Consider the following 19,435-nt stretch of genomic DNA (forward strand, 5'->3'; position numbering starts at 1 on the left):
CTGCAGATTTGTAGGCTGCACATCCATGAAAGATGCAAATCGTTCAAGGTTACAGAAGTAACCCTTCGTTCCCCGAGGAGGGGAACGGAAGTGCCATAGAGTGGATTGATTGAAATCCACGAAATGGGAGGATTCGGTTCAGAAGCCGCTTGTCTGAAAGAGTATTGAACAGGCCAATGAATGCAATGAATTGGCAGCGTAAGCTTGCACAGGTGTACTTCATTGCCAATTATCCCAGCATATAAGCACACCTGGAGCGAGCAGACGCCATCCTTTTAAGCTGAAGAGACTTTCAAACAGCTCATTTCAGTCATTATGGCGACGGAGTATGGCACTTCCGTTCCCCTCCTCGGGGAACGAAGGGTTACTTCTGTAACCTCGAACGTTCCCCTTCGGTTGGTGAACTTCAGTGCCATAGAGTGGATTGATTGAAATCCACGAAATGGGAGAAGTATGGAAAGCGCCATAATGACTGCACCTTACCAACGCCCCTGATGAGGGGATTGTCAAGCAAGCGTGACGCACCCACATCATGGGAGGCTCGGTCCTCCAATGTGTCCCTGGCCCTAATTTATCCTACTTCAACAGAAGTTTTACGGATTTAGATATATTTTTGGGAAGTCGTGAGCATCTAGATAATTCTAGGAAAATACGACAGTGCGTTGGGAAGCGTGCAATCCCGATAGGGAGGACGCTGCGGAGGCCATCCGTTACCCAAGGGGGGATAGATGTACGCATAGCAAAAGAGTGGTTAGCGGGGAGGGAAGACACGGGTCCGCCCAGGGGGGGGGGGGGGGGACTTAACTGTGGCGGAATAAGCATATGGGATCGCCTAGTGGGGATCACGCATAGCAGGCACCTTTACCCAAAACGCGGGCTGACCAGCGGGCAGACCTACAACGTAGTGGGCCAGCAAATGACTCCTCCGCTGAGTCAGTGCTGGGGGCCACGGAGGAATCTGCAGGGCTCACCTGACGGGGAACTTTACTGACAGATAAAAAGGCGCACGTACCTCCGTGTTAGGGAGAATGGCGCAGCAAGCGTGTTTCAACACCCTACCAAATTGTTTCCTCAATCACCAAGGGTTACCTAATACCCTTGAGGAAACCGGCTCCACTCGCGGATTGTAAAACCTTGCAAATGTGTTGGGTGTCACCCAGCCCGCAGCTCTACAGATGTCTGTTAGGATGCGAAGCTCTGAGTGGAGTGCGCACGCGCTCTCGGGGGACGCGGCTCATCTCGGAGAAAGAAAGGCATCCACAATCTAGTGGGAACTTATTTCGGTACGGCACTTCCCTGCTGCCGACCGCTATAACAGACGAAGAGCTGCTCAGATGATCTAAACTCTGAGTGCGGTCCGGATAATACGCAAAGCGCGAACTGGACAATAAAGAAGGGCTGGGTCTGCCTCCTCCGAGGGCAGCGCTTGCAGCCTCACTACCTCGTATTAAAATGGAGTGGTAGGAACCTTGGGCACATATCGCGGGCGGGGTCTCAGGACGTGAGAGAAAGCCAGCCCAATTACAGGCACGAGTCACTGACCGAAAAATGCCTCCGGGTCCCAGACCCTCTAATCGATATCAACGCGACCAGCAGAGCTGTCTTCAGGGACAGAAAGATACTGAGTCGAGGATCGAAGGGATCTGACGCGGCTTGTGTAGCGAGGGCGAGATCCTAAGAGGGCATGAGAGGGGGGCGAGTTGGATTAATTCGCTTAGCGCCCCTGAGGAACCGGATGATGAGGTTATGCGTTCCCACGGTGCTGCCAGCCACCGCGTCATGAGAGCGGAGATGGCAGCCACGTAACCTTGAGTGTGGAGGGCGACAGCCTGCTCTCCAGCTTCTCTCGGCGTAAAGAAAGCACAACGCTGATCTGGCAAATTACGGGGGTCTTCTCAGCGAGAGACACACCATTCAGTGAATAGACTCCACTTCAGGGCATAGGCGCGCTCGGGGAGGGGGCTCTAGCCCGAGTGACGGTATTAGCCACCGCAATCGGAGGTTACCTAAGTCTTCCTCGCGTCTAATGACCTCCAAAGATCGGCGAGGGTGCCAGGTGGTGCCCTGTCCCTGAGAGAGTAGGTGCTCTCTCGAAGGGACTGCCAGGGGAGGGCTATCGCGAGGGAGAGCTCTGACATCCAGGTCCGGTTGAGCCAGAGGGGCGCAACCAGCAACCTGTTCCTCGTCCTCCCTGACCTTGCACAGTAACTGCGCGAGCCGGCTCACTGGGGGAAACGCGTATTTGCGCATGCCCCGAGGCCAGCTGTAAGCCAGTGCATCCGTGCCGAGAGCACTCGGTCAGGGAAAGAACAACTGGCAATGAGCGATCTCGGGGGAAGCAACAGATCGATCTGGGCTTCCCCGAATCGCGCCCATATCAGCTGAACAGACTCGGGGTGGAGTCTCCATTCTCCAGGACGTAAGGCTGCCGTGAGAGCGCATCGGCTGCACGGTTGAGCTTGCCTGAATATGAATGGCGTGCAGCGATTTCAGCCGCGGATGACTCCAGAGGAGCAGACGGCGGGCGAGCTGAGACATGCGGCGAGAGCGCATACCCCCCATACGGCTGATATACGACACCGCCGCCGTACTGTCCGTCCTGACCAGCACGTGTTGCCGTCCCAGCACCGGAAAAAAATGGTGGAGAGCGAGGAACACTGCCAACAGCTCCAGGCGATATGCCAATGCAACTGGGTACCTTTCCACAGGTCCGCAGCCGCATGCCCGCAACGCACAGCCCCCCAGCCCATGTTGGAATCGTCTGCTGAAACAACAACAAGACTGGACGCCTGTTCTAGAGACACCCAGGCCTGTAGGAACGAGGGGTCGCTCCAAGGGCTGAGGGCGCAGCGACACAGCGTAGTAACAGAGACTCGGTGTGCGCGCGCGTGCCATGCGCGTCTGGGGACTCGATCGTGAAGCCAGTGCTGAAGTGGTCTCATATAGAATAATCAGAGCGGCATGAAGCAGCTGCGGATGCCATATGCCCCAGGAGCCTCTGAAATAGTTTCAGTGGGACCACTATTTTACTGTCGAGCTCTCTCAGACAGTACAGCATCAGCTGAGCGCGCTCTCCGGAGAGGCGCGCTGCCATGGTGACCGAGTCCAGCTCCAGCCCGAGAGAAGAGATCCTCTGCACGGGGGCGAGTTTGCTCTTTTCTCGGTTGACTTGAAACCCCCACATGTGGCAGTGCCAGAGCACTTTGTCTCTGTGCATAATCAATTGCTCCGAGAGAGGGCAAAAATCAGCCAGTCCTAAAGAAATCGAGTATGCAGATGCCCGCGAGCCGAAGGGGCGCTGAGGCACCCTCCGCGGGCTTGGTGAGGACCTGCGGAGACAGAGAGAGCCCGAAGGGGGAAACTTTGTATTGCCAAGCTCGACCTTCAAACGCAAACCGCAGAAACTGACGGTGGCAAGGAAGAGTGGAGACATGGAAATACGCGTCTATCAGGTCTAATGCTGCAGACCAACCCAGAGGACGAACGCACCGGAGGATGCGCTTCTGCGTGAGCATTCTGAACAGCAGCTTGTGCAGGCAGCGGTTCAAAATGCGCAGATCTAGGATTGGCCGTGACCCACCACTCTTTTTGGGCACGATGAAGTGTGGGCTGTAAAACTCGCTCTCCATCTCGGCTGGAGGGTTCGGCTTGATTGCATCCTTCGCCAGGAGGACAGCAATCTCCTCTCGCAAGACAAGGGCGGACAGGGGGCTGACCCTGGTGAATACACACCCGCGACTTGGGGAGCCGTTTCGCGAACTGAATCGCATAGCCGAGTCTGATTGTGCGTATGAGCCACCGCGAAGAGCTGGCCCGCGCTAACCAGGCAGGCAGAGCTCCCGCTAATGGACTCATCGCTAAAATCGCTGACGTACCAGCAGTGGGGCAGCGCGGAGTGGGTGTGCTGATCCGGGAAGCTCGCGGGTCCCATGGAAAAGCTGGAGGTGAGATATTTGCTCTCACTCCGAACCCGAGCTCCGGAGGGGAGGCTCGAGGGGTGGGAGAAAGGAGACCGTCCTCCCAGCACTCGTGAGCCACTGGCGAAACGCACCGAATCTGCAAGCTAGAAAGCATAGCGTCCCAGACTGGCAGATTTCGGGCTGTCACATCCGGGGAAGTGGAAAGTGCCCTTTCATAATGTTTTCATGGCAGTAAAAAGTGCCGTTGTGAAATGGGGCCCTGCCCTCCAGTGGGGAAAGAGCAAGTTCCCTCTTCTCCAGATGGCCTGTCCCAGGGACGCTTCGCGGTCCGTTGCCAGACTTAGCGGCGTTCTGGGCAGGGGGGCTGCCTGCTTCCGAGGTGCCCGACGCGCTCGCTTCGCCAGAGGCGTGAGCGGGGGCGGAGCAGCTCTCGTAGGCGGGCGCCTTCGGCGAGGAGCAGGTATGAATGGCACGGCGGGCGGAGCGGGCTACGGACCGCCGATAAGACATCACCCATCAACTGCTCTCTCACCGCCTTGAATTCCTGGGTGAATTCACAGACGGTGTCGCCGAACATGGCTTGGGATATGGGGAAAGTCAAGAAAGCGGACTTTGTCGACTTCGCGCATATCAGCCAGGGGTGGCGCTCCTGGATCACTAATGTGGACATCGTCCTCCCCATCGCACACGCAGCGGACTCAGTAGTCCAAAGAGCTAAGTCGGCGGCGGTGCGAAGCTCGTAAGCCTGGGTTGGACCCACCCTCGTGCAGCTCGGCCAGCGCCTGCGCTAGGTAGCGCTGGTAGGTGGCTATCGCATGCAAGGCGGAAGCAGCCTGGCCCGCAGCTATGTAAGCTCTAGCTCCGAGGGAGGTAGATAACTTACAGGCTTTGGATGGGAGACGAGGCGGACCCCGCCAAGAAGAGGCGCCGCGCGGATTTACCGCCATCGCGCACTCAACCTGAGGAATCGCCACATACCCCCTGGCTGTTCCACCGTCAAGAGTGGTTAGGGTCTGTTAGACGGATCGCTTCCCCCGCCCGAAGCTTGGATGGATCGCTTAGAGGAGCGGGAGGTCTGCGGGCCCGTGGGCGACGGATTATCTCTCGCTGAAACCCTCAGATCTGCCCGAGTGCCCGCTGTAGAGCAGGGGACAACTGGGGTGGTTCGCCCTTTGCAAAGGCTAGCCGCGATCTTTACTGCGCAACAGTCATGGCATCGCAATGACGACATGAACTGCCCGCGAGCAGCGCATTAACATGCTGGACCCCCCAGACATGCAACGCAGTGCTCGTGCCCATCATCCGAGGACAGGAAACCACCGCATCCAGAAACGCACAGTCGGAGCGCCGTCCTGAAAAGGACGTGCTGCACGACTGTGTTGCTCTTTCTGTGAAGTTTGCAACTTTATACGCACCGCTCTGGAGGACCGGACCCAAAGAACACCAGGCAAGGGAGAAACCCAGCTCGACCGTCTGCCGCTGCGTGTACACACTCTGGACCGGGAGAATGCTCTCGTTCGCTCAGAATCGCTGGTCACAGCAGGAGGAACCCTCATCGACTCGATCAGAAAGTCTCTGAAGCGAAAAGGATGGCGTCTGCTCGCTCCAGGTGTGCTTATATGCTGGGATAATTGGCAATGAAGTACACCTGTACAAGCTTACGCTGCCAATTCATTGCATTCATTGGCCCGTTCAATACTCTTTCAGACAAGCGGCTTCTGAACCGAATCCTCCCATTTCGTGGATTTCAATCAATCCACTCTATGGCACTGAAGTTCCCCAACCGAAGGGGAACTCCTGTTCCACCACATGCCAAAGGTGCTCTATTGGATTGAGATCTACTTTATGATCTGCTTTATTTTATATCTTTTTGAGACGCTGTTTATGACATGGCATGTTATCCTGCCGGAAGTAGCCATCAGAAGATTGGTACAGTGTGGTCATAAATGGATGGACATGGTCAGCAACAATTCTCACGTAGGCTGTGGCATTGACACAATGCTCAATTGGTAGTCATGGGCCCAAAGTGTGCCAAGAAAATGAATGAAGGATGAATTCATGCTTTCATGTTGTTAATAGCAACTTCTGATTCTACCATCTGAATGTCGCAGCACAAATTGAGACTCATCAGACCAGGCAACATTTTTCCAATATTCTGTTGACCGATTTTGGTGAGCCTGTGCAAATAGCAGCTTCAGTTTCCTATTCTTAGCTGACAGGAGTGGCACCCTGTGTGGTCTTCCGCTCCTGTAGCCCATCTGACTCAAGATTTGACAAGTTGTGCGCTCAGAGATGCTCTTCTGCATACCTTAGTTGTAACAAGTAATTATTTGAGTTGCCTTGCTATGTTATCTAACCAGTCTGGCCATTCTCCTCTGACCTCTAGCATCAACAAGGCATTTGTGCAAACAGAACTGCCTTACACTGGATATTTTCTCTGTAAACCCTAGAGATGGCTGTGCATGAAAATCTCAGTAGATCAGCAGTTTATGAAATACTAAGACCAGCCCGTCTGGCACCAACAACCATGCCACATTTAAAGACACTTAAATCACCTTTCTTCTGCATTCTGATGCTCAATTTAAACTGCAGCAGATCATCTTGATAATTTCTACATGCCAAAATTCCAATGCGATATATTCAAAACACTCTTACTAAATCCTGTTAGTCAGAAACCAGTGAATGATGATGGCACAGTTTTTTATATTACGTTGATATAATACGTATGCACTTTCCAAAAATAAAAAAGTAGTAATTCTAAAGAACTTAGTATGAACGCAACAAAGTATGATTACTCTCAGTAAACAATGCACCTAAACAAATAAAAGATTAAAAAAAATCACCAATCAGTTACTGATAAGTATCCTTAGCACCTTTAGACCTTTACATTTCTGGGCAGGATCATGGCAGGCAGGTATCAGTTCTACAAAAAATACAGGAAGCCTACATATGTACATTATATTAAAAAAACTATTGGAATACTGTAATAAGTAACAAATCAGTTATGAGTTTAGGGCTGTATATGTAATAGAGTACTAAGAAGAACAATAAGAGTTCTTTAAATTTAACTGTTGGTGCGTATTGTAAAAGAGGCACTGGTTCTAATGTTGGAGATGTGATCACCAGGGGGGAGGTGTCAGTAAGTAGTTTGTGGTTTTGCTGATAATCCATAGCATTTATTTATCACACTAATAAAACATGTGTGTGGTATTTGTCTAGAAACAAATAAAGAAATATATAACAATAAATTAAAACTTAATATGTGTCATATTACATCAGTTATAACACATGAATCAAAAGATTAATAGAGGATCATGTCTACATATGCATTATTAAACAGATACAAGAAACAGATCTAAAATCTCCAAAATATTGGTTAAATATGGCCGTTAGCTTAACATTTTACTAATTTATATGTCAACACAATCTAGCTGTATAAACTTGCTAGAATAACATAATTGCCATTAATAGCCACATTTACTCCGATATGCACCACCCATGATGGTGACGCGATTACATTTATGTGATCTATTGCTCATTCAAAGCTAGTGTTCCAATACTAAAAACAAGATATTAGAAACACACAGACATAAAATATAAACACCTGCTTCTTGTGACGCAAACACAATAAGCCAATTTCACAAGTTGTAGGCCAGATAACATGAAACTTAATTGTCCACCATCGGGAAAGGACGTGCCGTGCTTCTGGGTGGGCTTGACTTAGCTTTCAATTATACAAACATTGAACCAGTAAAGCCATTATATACTTTTATAATAGCTGCCCCAATTTACTTAGTAAATTCACTACTTAAAAGGCCTAAGTATCATTATTATCATTTAGTAGTTGTGGCAAACTGATTATTTACTTATAAGTCCAACATATTTACGATTAACCACTTGTGCCTTAAGCCTAGTTCACACTAGTGGATTTTAAGCCTGATTTGGAAGTTAACGAGCTCGCCGACAGATCAGGCTGTGATCGGGAAGAAATCTGCGGGTACACAGCGCTCGCCACTCTTTATGTGTGAACTACTGAACAACGCATCAACAAGGCTCGCTGACGCGTCGCCGACACCTCGCAGACGGAAATCCAACATTAAGCATGCTAAATATTCCAGATCAGTCGGCCGACTTAACCCCACATGTGGTCAGATGTAGTGACAAGCTGCAGCCTATGAGGGAGTATATCAGCATGAGCTGAATGCCTGTGTGCTCAGGAGCTAAGCAGAAACATCTGTGATTGGTCAGAATGTGCATCGGTGCACTCCCTTCATTCTGCATTAACACAGACACAAGAGTAGGCTATATTAAAAGTGGAACTAGAATTCTGTAACTATTAGAATTACCATACTGCTCATTTTGAATGTTCTCATATAAAACGCCATATTGTCACATCATATTTACATTCAAAGTTTCTGTTGAGATAATAAAATTAAGCTTTGAATGTCTGGCATCATATTTAATGACACCATTACCCCAAAAATATAATCTTTTTTTGTAATACAGCCTATAAATATGTGGTTAAGATACTAGAACACGCAAAGGTCTTGGCTTTCATTTTCACTTTCAAACAGGAGCTATTTCGCTGCACAGAATATGCTGTTTTGAAAGATAAAGTAAATTGATGTTTTTGCCATCAGAAAGTTTTGTTTATGTTAGCAGAAAGTTGCTAGGCAAGAAAATGCACACATATTTAAAGTCACAGCGAAAAGTATCAGACATGCATGCAGTCATTTTGACCAATATAGTAATTTAAGGCAGAAATGCTCAGTTCTTTACTGTTTTGTAATAAAAAAATAAAAAATAACAAAGTCAGAAAGAAATACACTGATAGTTAGAAAACGGCAGGGTGTTATAGATACGTTATTTTTATTTCAAAGAGTTATACAATTACAAAAATTAAAAACTCTCTGTGTATCTATCCACTCAAACCTTGCAGATGAGTGATTAATCCGCTGATGCATCAGCTGATTTGACGATGTTTTTAAATGCTTTCTCGAAAGCTTGAAATGCTGTCAGTGATGTAATCAGCACACATGCAGCCAATAGTGTTCAGCTTTTTCTGACGACTCCTCCCTCAAAATTTCATTGGCTGTGGTTTGGTAGCTTGAATGAGCTGTTGGGGAATGAGTTGTTGTCAGATCATGTAGTGTGTGACCCCCCTCTTGTGGACTATTCATGTAGCGTTGCGTAGTGTGAACACCACAGAGATTAAAAGACACATAGTCAATTCATGTAGTGAGAACGGCACATCGATCTGCCGATGTTTAAAATCCTGTAGTGTGAACCAGGCTTTAGCAGTTTTGATACAACCAATCTGCTCCTAGTATTGTGTCTGTGACCATACCCACAGGCCAGAGAGACCTGGGGAGTTGGGCATAAATTATCAACACCAATGTTTCATAGCAAACAATTGCTAAGCATGTCCTCTGTTTGTTTAACTTCTACAAACTAACCACACTAGAACCTGTTATGTGACAAACCCCCTAGGTCGTAGGTCAGGAGAAACTGACCTATGTAATCATGGCAATTGAGGGATAGCAAGTGTCGAAGCATACCATGGTGAAACGCAGATCTTCATATAACTTCTCATTAGAGCATGGACAGATAATTGTAATATATAAAATGTTTTTTACATGTGTAATCAAGTGCTTGCAATAAATATGTTGCTTGGCTATACATTTTCAATGTTTTAGAACTCCAAGAAGTAATGTCTTTAATATAGTTAAACAAGATGACAGATTGGCCATATTTGGTACCCCTGCAATGCTAATTTGGTGTCATGGTGGCAGGCCAGATCGACCATTTTGCCACCAGAAAATGTCCTGGTGCTCCCAATGGCCAGTCCGCCCCTGCATGTGAAACATATTAACATTATAAGAAACTTTTAAAGTTTCACTAATAGTCAAACTTTTCTTAGGCTGTGATGTCTCAGAAACCTTAAGAGTTTAATTCTATCTCTAAAGAACATCTCCACGTTCCAAGGACAAAAAATGCTTCGAATCAAAAACTCTCTCAACTATCCTACTTATCCAGCAAGTATTTACGCAGCAATTGCCCTTCCAGCCGCAACCCATCTCTGGGAAACATCCACACACACCTTCACACAAACACTCATACACTACGAACAATTTAGCCTACCCAATTCACCTGTACCGCATGTCTTTGAACTGTGGGGGAAACCGGAGCACCCGGAGGAAACCTACGCGAAGGCAGTTAGAAAATGCAAACTCCACACAGAAACGCCAACTGAGCCGAGGTTCAAACCAGCGACCCAGCAACCTTCTTGCTGTGAGGCGACAGCACTACCTACTGCGCCACTGCCTTGTTCTTGGGCATTAATGCAGTATAATAATTTCTGAATGACTAAGACACTAAAGTAATCTTTAAAGTTCAGTTCACAAGAAAAAAAATGTAAACACAAAAATCAATTACTTTAAATAAAAATAATATTTCCCAATGTTTTTTTTTTCGGCGTCAAGGTGGCGCAGAAGGTATTCCTTCGGGTGCTCTGGTTTCCACCACAAGTCCAAAGACATCCACTATAGAGTAGGTGAATTGGGTAAGCTAAATTATCTGTAATGTGTGTGAATGAGAGTATATGGGTCATCTAATGATGACGTTACATGAGCACACGAGGACACAAGACTGCTGAAGAACGTATATTGAGAAACAGCCAATGTATTCCTGAGAATGAAAATGAAACAAATTTTCTAACCAGGGATGGGCGTTTATGAGTTCAGGCAGCTGTCATCATCATTTGTGTTTAAATAATGGAGGAGGGAACTGATTAGTGAGCTAATGAACTCTGCCATGAGAATTCTGCATAAGGTTCTTTCTATATGGATTACTAAAACAAAGAATACTTGTTTTCAATATGAGTTGTCTTATTTCAAAAATGCACATTTCAGGCTTTATGCAGGTATGTCTCTCAAGTCTGTGAAGCAAATATTCATGAAGAGTGTTTAAGCAGTTTTTTTGTTTTTGTTTTGTTTTTTCATAATGTTGTAATGTTGACAGAGGACACAGAAAAGAAAGCACCCCCTGTCTGTTTTACAAATTTTACAAAAAATTTTGTTTGTTGTAATTATGAATATATACAAACATTAATACAGACTTCACAGTTTTCAAATCTGTTTGTCTTATAAAAAAACAATGACCAAGTATTTTAAGCTCCTTTTACGGATTATGTGCTTCAAACACATTTATACATTTGTTGACCCCACGGAGCTAATTATGAAAGGTACAAAACAGTCAATACCAATTGAGAAGAATGCAGGTTGTAAAGTCAAAGGCGAGCAGGGGGCGAAATCAGCCAACAGTGGCATCTTAAACTTCAAACACTCTCTACACTTATGTTGATTTTGTTATACAGCCTCTCGACCCCTCAGGATCCAATACTGGCAGTGGACTCTTTCAAGCCCCGGGTGATGCAATTTTTTATCAAAATACTGAATCAGTAGCTGACTAAGATGTTTTATGTTCAAGTATTATGGGCTGAACAGTCTCTTGATCAAGCAATTCACTGTGTCTTAGACATCCACCTACTCTAATCAGCATGGTAGATTTGTAAAGCTCTAGAGAGCAAGTAACCAGCTGTTAGAGTACAAGGGTTTGCTAGCTTTCTATTGGGAAATTTCCATTGGGAAACATGTACTGTAGCTTGTGGTTCCTTCAGAAAAGATTTTTCTGCCTCTTAATCTTTGGCAGATAAATTGTTTTGATTGTTTGTCTTAGACCAATTGTTCTCAAACTTTGGATTCAATTACTTGGAAAAAAAAAACTGTGTAATACAAACAACTTTAGTCTTCTTCTGTGCTATCAGTGATTGGCTTCACTAAGTCATTTGACCAAGAGAGTAGGTCTTGTCAGAGAAAGTGAGGCCCTTGGTTCCATCTTGTTGGCTGTGAGAAAGCTGCCAGAGAGACTTAACATGACTGATATTATCTTCAGATTTTAAATACTTTCATGCCTGAGAAGTTAACTCTTTTTTTTTCCACAATTCTTGAGCCCACGACCACCTTTTACCTATAGGACTGAATCTAAGTCAGCACCATTTTTGAATCACTTCATAAGGTTAGCTGTTGGGTGGGCAGGGTACTCTCTCTTTCTAAAAGTCTTGCCAGTTGGACCCCTGTGAGTGCAGCACAGAGTTATAATCTTAGCATAGACAACCAGCACTTGTTCTTCAATTGTCCTTTGCTAACTGTGTTTTTAGATACTCAACTGACCCATAGGCAGATTCTAAAGATGTCACGATCAACAAATAAGAGTCAAAATAGGATCCAATTGCAAGTGATATAAGGTTTATTTGACCAAGTCAAAATAAACAAACAAGGAAGTGACAGGCTAGGAGGACGACGAACACAGGGCAGGAACAGACAGAAAAACAGGGTCCAGAAATATCTCCTCAGGGGCCTGAGCACAGATAACACACATGAGAACAGATGTAACGAACTGACAAAGAGACATAAAAACGTCGCCCTGATATAGGGCTAATAATGCGCCTCAGCTGGTGAGTAATCAGCCCCGCTGAGTGTCGTCATGTCACGTGAGCATAACAAATACACATGGACAACCAAAACAAAACAAACCCACGTGATGAAACATACACTCCGGAAAAGCGCACAAACCTGCAACCGTGACAAAAGAATAAAAAAATAAGTGTATACTTCTATTGCAGCTTTCAGCATACAGTTATTGGGTGAAGACAATTTATTCAATGCTTTACACCTTCTCTTCCCATGTACACCTGACTTGGTGAAGATGATTGGGAAGTTTGGGGTCATTTCAGTCATGCTTTTTGTCCCACAATATCTTCTATCAGTACTTCAGCTTGTACTCTTTGTTTGATGTTACTTTGGAGGGTCTTTGTTTTCCTCTTTGGTTGATATTACTCTTTTCATAAAATGATGGTACCAAGCTGCCAAAATCACCAAAATCGCTGTATTTCCTTCAAGATCTTGGGAGTTGAGAATGTTCTGTTTGCATCCACTTTATCTGAATTCATATCGACTCAATCTGCTAAAATAATTTAGCCTAAGTAGTGAAGTGAGGCACAAATTAAATTAAATGTTTAGGTTAAGTGTGAAACCAGTGTGTAGAGAAAGTGAGATAACACTTGTTCAAGATGATTAAGGAGAGTTTGGACATCTGGTGAATCCACAATAATGTTGATTATATACACCATATAAAATATGTACTTGTGCATCAGTTATTGGAAAGATGCAGCAGCATTTTGAAGAGAAAATGGAAGACACAAGAATTCATATAGTCCTAAAACAATAATGAAGTATTTTCCACACTTGTAGGATCTATTTCTAGCTGCCAGTATCTGCTGTCCAACATGCTAAACACCGTAGCTCCTTAAAGAGAGTCAAGAATATCCATGATTTAAGGCATAGGATATGCATCTAGTAAAGATTTGCAATGAAGTCAATGCATGATCTAGATCAACCCATTATAATATAATTATAACTACAAGTTAATATTTTTTTATGACTATTTAACTAACAGTTAAACGTAGCAAAATTCATTCATTAATTTTCTTGTCGGCTTAGTCCCTTTATTAATCCGGGGTCGCAACAGCGGAATGTACCACCAACTAATCCAGCAAGATTTTATGCAGCGGATGCCCTTCCAGCCACAACCCATCTCTGGGAAACATCCACACACACATTCACACACACACTCATACACTACGGACAATTTAGCCTACCCAGTTCACCTGTACCGCATGTCTTTGGACTGTGGAGGAAACCAGAGCACCCATAGGAAACCTACGCGAAGGCAGGGAGAACATGCAAACTCCACACAGAAACGCCAACTGAGTCGAAGTTCGACCCAGCGACCTTCTTGCTGTGAGGCGACAGCACTTTCTATTACAACAAAATTATTACAACAATAAATGTATCCACTCAACTAAGTGAACTCATTTAATTGTCTATGTATTTGAAAAGGGAAAAATTGTCACAGAAGGACTCTGGAAACCAGGCTGGTTAGTCCAGGCTGGTGAGTATATAGACTGTTTACACAGAGTGGACCAGAAACACATGGAAACCACTGCAAGAATTGAGAAAACGTGATGGGATTGAAGGAGACAGGGAACTAGGAATGGGGAGGATCAGAAATAGGAACTAGGCAGGGAACCAGAGGGAATTTACACTAGGAATGAGATGCAGACACAGGAGAGATCACAAACAACAGGGAGAGGTGAGTAAACTTTTAGAAATAATATTGATACTGACCGTAATAAAGGGATCAGTTCTTTGTTGATAGCAACGAGGCCGGACACTAAGTGCTGGTTGACTGTAGCTTTAATGGTGCTGGGGTGATGAGAGGTGATGATGTACAGATGTGGGGCTGATAGGCTACAGGTGAAGGTGATTGAGAGAGGGGAGAGCCTCGTCTGAATGTGACATTACCACCCCCACCCCTTCCACAGCAGTCTCCTGATGGTTTACTGCACAGGTGTCAAACTCAGTTCCAAAAGGGCCGCAGCTCTGCACAGTTTATTTCCAACCCTAATTAAACACACCTGATCAAACTAATTGAGTCCTTCAGGCTTGTTAGAAACCTACAGGTAAGTGTGTTGGAGCAGGGTTGGAACTAAACTGTGCAGTGCTTCGGCCCTCCAGGAATTGAGTTTGACACCCCTGGTTTACTGCTTACTATTCGACTTAGTATAGGAGGAGGTGGTTTCTTTTTTAGCACCAGCCTCAAAGGGAGACAGAGACAGGTGCAGAACGATGTTCTTAGGTGACAAAGGAGTGAAGGACCAGATGCTGACGAAACTGAACAATGAGAGACGGGGACCACATAGAAAGAATCAGGGCAGGGGAACTAAGGTTGGCAACGCAGGAAGTGCTGACAGGACAGGAAGTCTGGAAACACTGGTACAACTGGAAGCCTGGTGGTTATTTGCAGGGTGATGAATCAGGATATTGGTGGTAGAAAACTGAGCTCTGGGAACTGCAAGTGGGGCAAGATGCTAATCTGGAGACTCAGGGGACTCTTCCGACTGATCGTGGGCTTTGGTGAGTTGTCTGAACTGTTTGTGGATGTCAGGAGAAGGTTCTAGTTTCGGTGGTGACAGACCATTTGGGGAACTTGCGAGGTGGTGCTGATCTTTTGAGAGTTTGAAGAGTTTGGAAGACAAACTGTCATTTGGGAAACTCAGAAGGTAGCACTGGCCATTCAGAGAACACTAGAGACACCTCTGGACAGTCATGGAACTCTGGAGATGGCTCTTGCCATAGTGTAAACTCAGGGAATGGTTCTGACCTGTAGGGGTGTTCTGACAATGGCTGTGACTGTTCAAGGCACTTAGTGGGTTCATCTGGTTATTCGGAGGACTTCGGGATGATTCCAGCTGTTCTGACCATCCAGGAAACTCAAGGAATGACTCTGGTCATGCAGGACATACTGGAGATGACTCTGGCTTTTTTTAGGAAGCTTTTGAGATTGTGCTGGCCATTCAGGAATCTTTGAAGACAGTGCTGGCCATGCGATGAACTCAGGGTATGACTCTGACTACTTGGGGGACCCAGGAGCTGGCTCTGACCATTTGGGGAAATTAGGAGAAGTCTCTGGCCAACTCTGAAGATGGTACCAGCCATTTAGGGAATTCCAGAGAGTCTGGTGTCCACCTAGCTGGAAATGCAGGGGGATTTAGGGTTTGTTTTTCTGGAAATTTAAAAGAGTTCAGTGCCTGCCACTCATGGAATTCAGGAAGATCTAGCATTTGCTACTCGGGGGTTTCTAGTAGACCTGGTGCCTGCCATACAGGGAATTTAGGGGGATTTGGTACTTGTTCTCTAAGTAATTTGAGAGAATTTTGCCTTTGCTATTCAGGGAATTCAAGAGGATCAAACTTTTGATACGGGGGTTTCTCTCAGAGATCTGGCACCCACTATTCAATTTAGGGAATTTGGTGTTTGTTCTTTGGAGAATTTGGTGCCTGCCACTCAGGAAATTCAGTAATATCAATCTTTTGCCATGTTGGGGTTTTCTTGAAGATCTGGAGCCTGTCTTTCAAAAAATTTAAGGAAATTTAAGGGAATTTGGCATTTGTTCTTAGGAGAATTTAAGGCCTGCCTGTCAGGAAATTCAGGATGATTCAACACTTGACGCTTGGGGTTTTCTGGGAGATCAGGCAGTGGCGGATGGTAAAAAAGTGCTTGGCGGTGGTGTCTGCAGTGACTACTTGAATGAGTCTATGAGAATCTGGTAAGAATCGTAACTGCTCATCCGGTGACTGTATTGGTCGAGCATTCTGTCACTTCTGTCTCTTGAGGTGAGGTGACAGCGCTACCCACTGCGCCAACCCGCCGCCCTTTTTCTTTTCTCTTTTCCTTTAATTTCCTCATGTTTAAGTATATATCACATAAAAATAAAGAAAATCGATATAAACAATTAGGCTGTCTTTAAACAATAAACAGTCTCTTAAACTTTCAATTCTATCAATGGTGAGGTGAATATATATATATATATATATATATATATATATATATATATATATATATATATATATATATATATATATCCTTTAGGCAGTTTGAGTGGAAAGCAATGATATCTGAACATACTCTGACATCGGAAAATACGATAGAGAAATGCAGTCAATAGAATCACTGGATGTTTCTAGTATCACAATCGCCATTGAGCTAGCCTGGGCAGATTATCAGAGAACTACACACCTGTCACTGTATTGGACTACAAATACTATCATGCACCTCACACACACCAGCCCCTGATTCCCTCTGATTACTCACACACAGCTGGAAGCTCATGATGAAGTGAATACCAGGACTATAAATACACCTCACATTCACACACACGGTGGTGAGTCTTGTTTGTCTGTAATATTACAAATTGAACTCTATTCTAACTTTGCCGTGTTTTCTGACCCTTGTTTTGTTCTTTTTTATCCTGTTTCCCACCTGCATTGACCACTGTCTGTGACTACAACCACGCTTTTGGAGCACTGGTATTAGCCATGTTTATGGGTGAACAGATTCTAAGTAAAAAGCGGACCCCTGAGGTGGGTGGAGGTTGGTGGGTCAATCAGTGGGGGTATCAGGTGACCCCTCAAAAGAAAGGCAGGTGCTCAAGCACCCAATGCCCTCCACCACCACCCCACCCCCACGTGCCTGGTGTGCCTTCAATTTCTTTATTCAGTCTTAACATGTGCATAGTTGTGTGTTGATTGTGTTTTGCCTGTGATGGCTTGAGTTGATTTCATCATGTGTTCGTGTTTTCTGAGTAAAAACATGGTTAAACCTGAGCATATATAGGGAATTTTATATACAGTTTTGCAGAGCACATTGAGAAAATTGTAACTTGTGTAAAAACAGGTGAACTGTGTTTAGAGTTTTGAATTAAATTATTGGTTTGTAAAATTAAGCCTACTGTACCAATAATAGTGTTAGCAATCAATATGAACTGAAATTCATATGCAAGTTTTTATTTGAACAAATTGTCAGAAAATCTTGTCCTAATTAAATTAAATTTGCAATTAATTAAAATATTCAAAACATGATTTGCCACAAGACATTTGCCACACAATCTTTAAACCTTTAAATCTGCATAAGATAAAATTATTACATAATTTACAGTTTGACTAAAGGAGACTTACTGTAATATAGAGGGTAGCAAACAAGAAGTTGGTGATTCAGTCAACAGTATAACAGAGTGTCTTATTTTCCTCTATTAGCCAATCCAAACAGAAAACACAAAATAAAGCTGCCAACCAGGATAAATGAAATCAAACCTTTACTGATGTATCACACTCACATATTCTCACATACCTGAGTCTCTCCTCTTCCTTCTTACGAAGTTGCATGTCTCTCTGTACCACTCTAAGAACATGCTCCGCTTCATTATTGCTGAGACCCGACAGGTCCAGTTTACGCCCCATCAGTGCTTCACAGGTAAACGGTTCAAGGTTAGGATGCTGGAATGACAATTGTTCGTCCTTACAGACTTTTGAGATGAAGCCTGGAAGAAGAGAGAAATGTCATTCTGTATATTCTGTGATTGAAATTCACTGGACTGAAATATGGCAAAACTGACTCCAACAGTGAGACTTTAGACAAACTCAGTATGCTACGCATTTCTGTTTTGGCTAACCCGTTTGGACGATAACAAAAGACAATATTCTTTTCTTGTATTTTCTACTCTAAGCTTTAATGTTAACCTGTGAACTATATTCTCGATCTGACAAGTTTTCTCTGTGTATGTGTTGTGTGTCTGATTTTTTAATAAAATCAGATCCAAGATGCACCATACATCAGAAGCACCTGCTCTGAGTGGTCTGGACGGTTTCACTCAGGAACTCAAACTCTATAAATCTTTTTTTACTATATTTATTTTTAAGCTTATATTTGTTTTTTGTTTTTTTGTTTTTCTAACACATTCTCTGTGTGATATTCTGAAATGTTCTGAAATTATGCAGCAAAGATAAAAATGAACAAATCAAAACCAGCTTTTATGTTGTTATAGCATTCTAATATTGAAGCCTGTTTTACTCACGTGCAGTGTACCACCTAAGATAAATGCTGTTCAAACTCATTAATGCTAATCCACTGGGTATTATATCAGAAAAGAAACAAGTTTATTCAGTCTTTACAGAAAGTATTAATATTGACTGCACTGGAGTATTCAAACCATCAAACCAACTGCAAACAGGTAGCAGAAGAAAAACTTTGCTTCAGCCAAACAATTATTAATACTGCTGCTATTATCTGGGAAAGTACACCTAAACACTGGGCTGTTTTTTTATCTTTCCCAATGCTGTAGCATCACATGTGTCGACTACAGATTTTTAGCTGCCTTTAACCTCTATAGCATACCCATAATTTACCTTGGCTATAATAATTTATGGCGCTTTATTTGATGGAGACTCTGGGATTTGGCTGATTGGGGGAGACTGCATTGGCTGGGATCATTGACTATGATATGGTAGGATAAATGGACTAGTCTGGCTGCTGCACACATTTCTCTGCATGTATGGGATTCTGTTGGTGGACATGAGCAGCAGATAAAGTTACAAACTATGGCCATAAAAGGTATAGCTGAGGTGCATTGTCTGGCAGTGTGTGTGTGTGTGTGTGTGTGTGTGTGTGTGTGTGTGTGTGTGTGTGTGTGTGTGTGTGTGTGTGTGTGTGTGTGTGTGTGAATGAGTGTGTATGGATGTTTCCCAATATTGGGTTGCAACTGGAAGGGCATTCACTGACTAAAATATATGCTGGAATAGTTGGCACTGACCTTTATATAAATTCAACACCGGGATCACAACACTAGGGATCACATGACATAACACAATCAATGAGAAATAAAACACATGACAAAGACAACCAATGAAGAACATAACACATGACTAAATTAACCAATGAAAAAAAGAAAAATGAAACATATTGCTGTAAACAAAGCAAAGAAGGGGAAGACAATACTAAGCTACAAAATAAAATAAAAACAGAATGACATGACACCTTACAGATCCCCCATCTCATGCC

The 19,435-nt window shown here is 44.4% G+C and overlaps 1 protein-coding gene across 2 annotated transcripts in view; it reads right to left on the reverse strand.

The window, feature by feature from the left end:
• The window catches only part of myripb (myosin VIIA and Rab interacting protein b), a 239,441-nt gene that overhangs the window by 205,221 nt on the left and 14,785 nt on the right, over positions 1–19,435 (reverse strand). For both annotated transcript variants that reach the window (XM_087308808.1, NM_001353925.1), the window contains 1 exon segment: positions 17,729–17,918. In XM_087308808.1, coding sequence (XP_087164934.1) covers positions 17,729–17,838 — 110 coding nt within the window. In that variant the 5' untranslated portion in view covers positions 17,839–17,918.

This window comes from Danio rerio, chromosome 24, assembly GCF_052040795.2.
Source record: "Danio rerio strain M-AB ecotype USA chromosome 24, GRCz13ab, whole genome shotgun sequence".
In the NCBI taxonomy this organism is placed as follows: Eukaryota; Metazoa; Chordata; class Actinopteri; order Cypriniformes; family Danionidae; genus Danio; species Danio rerio.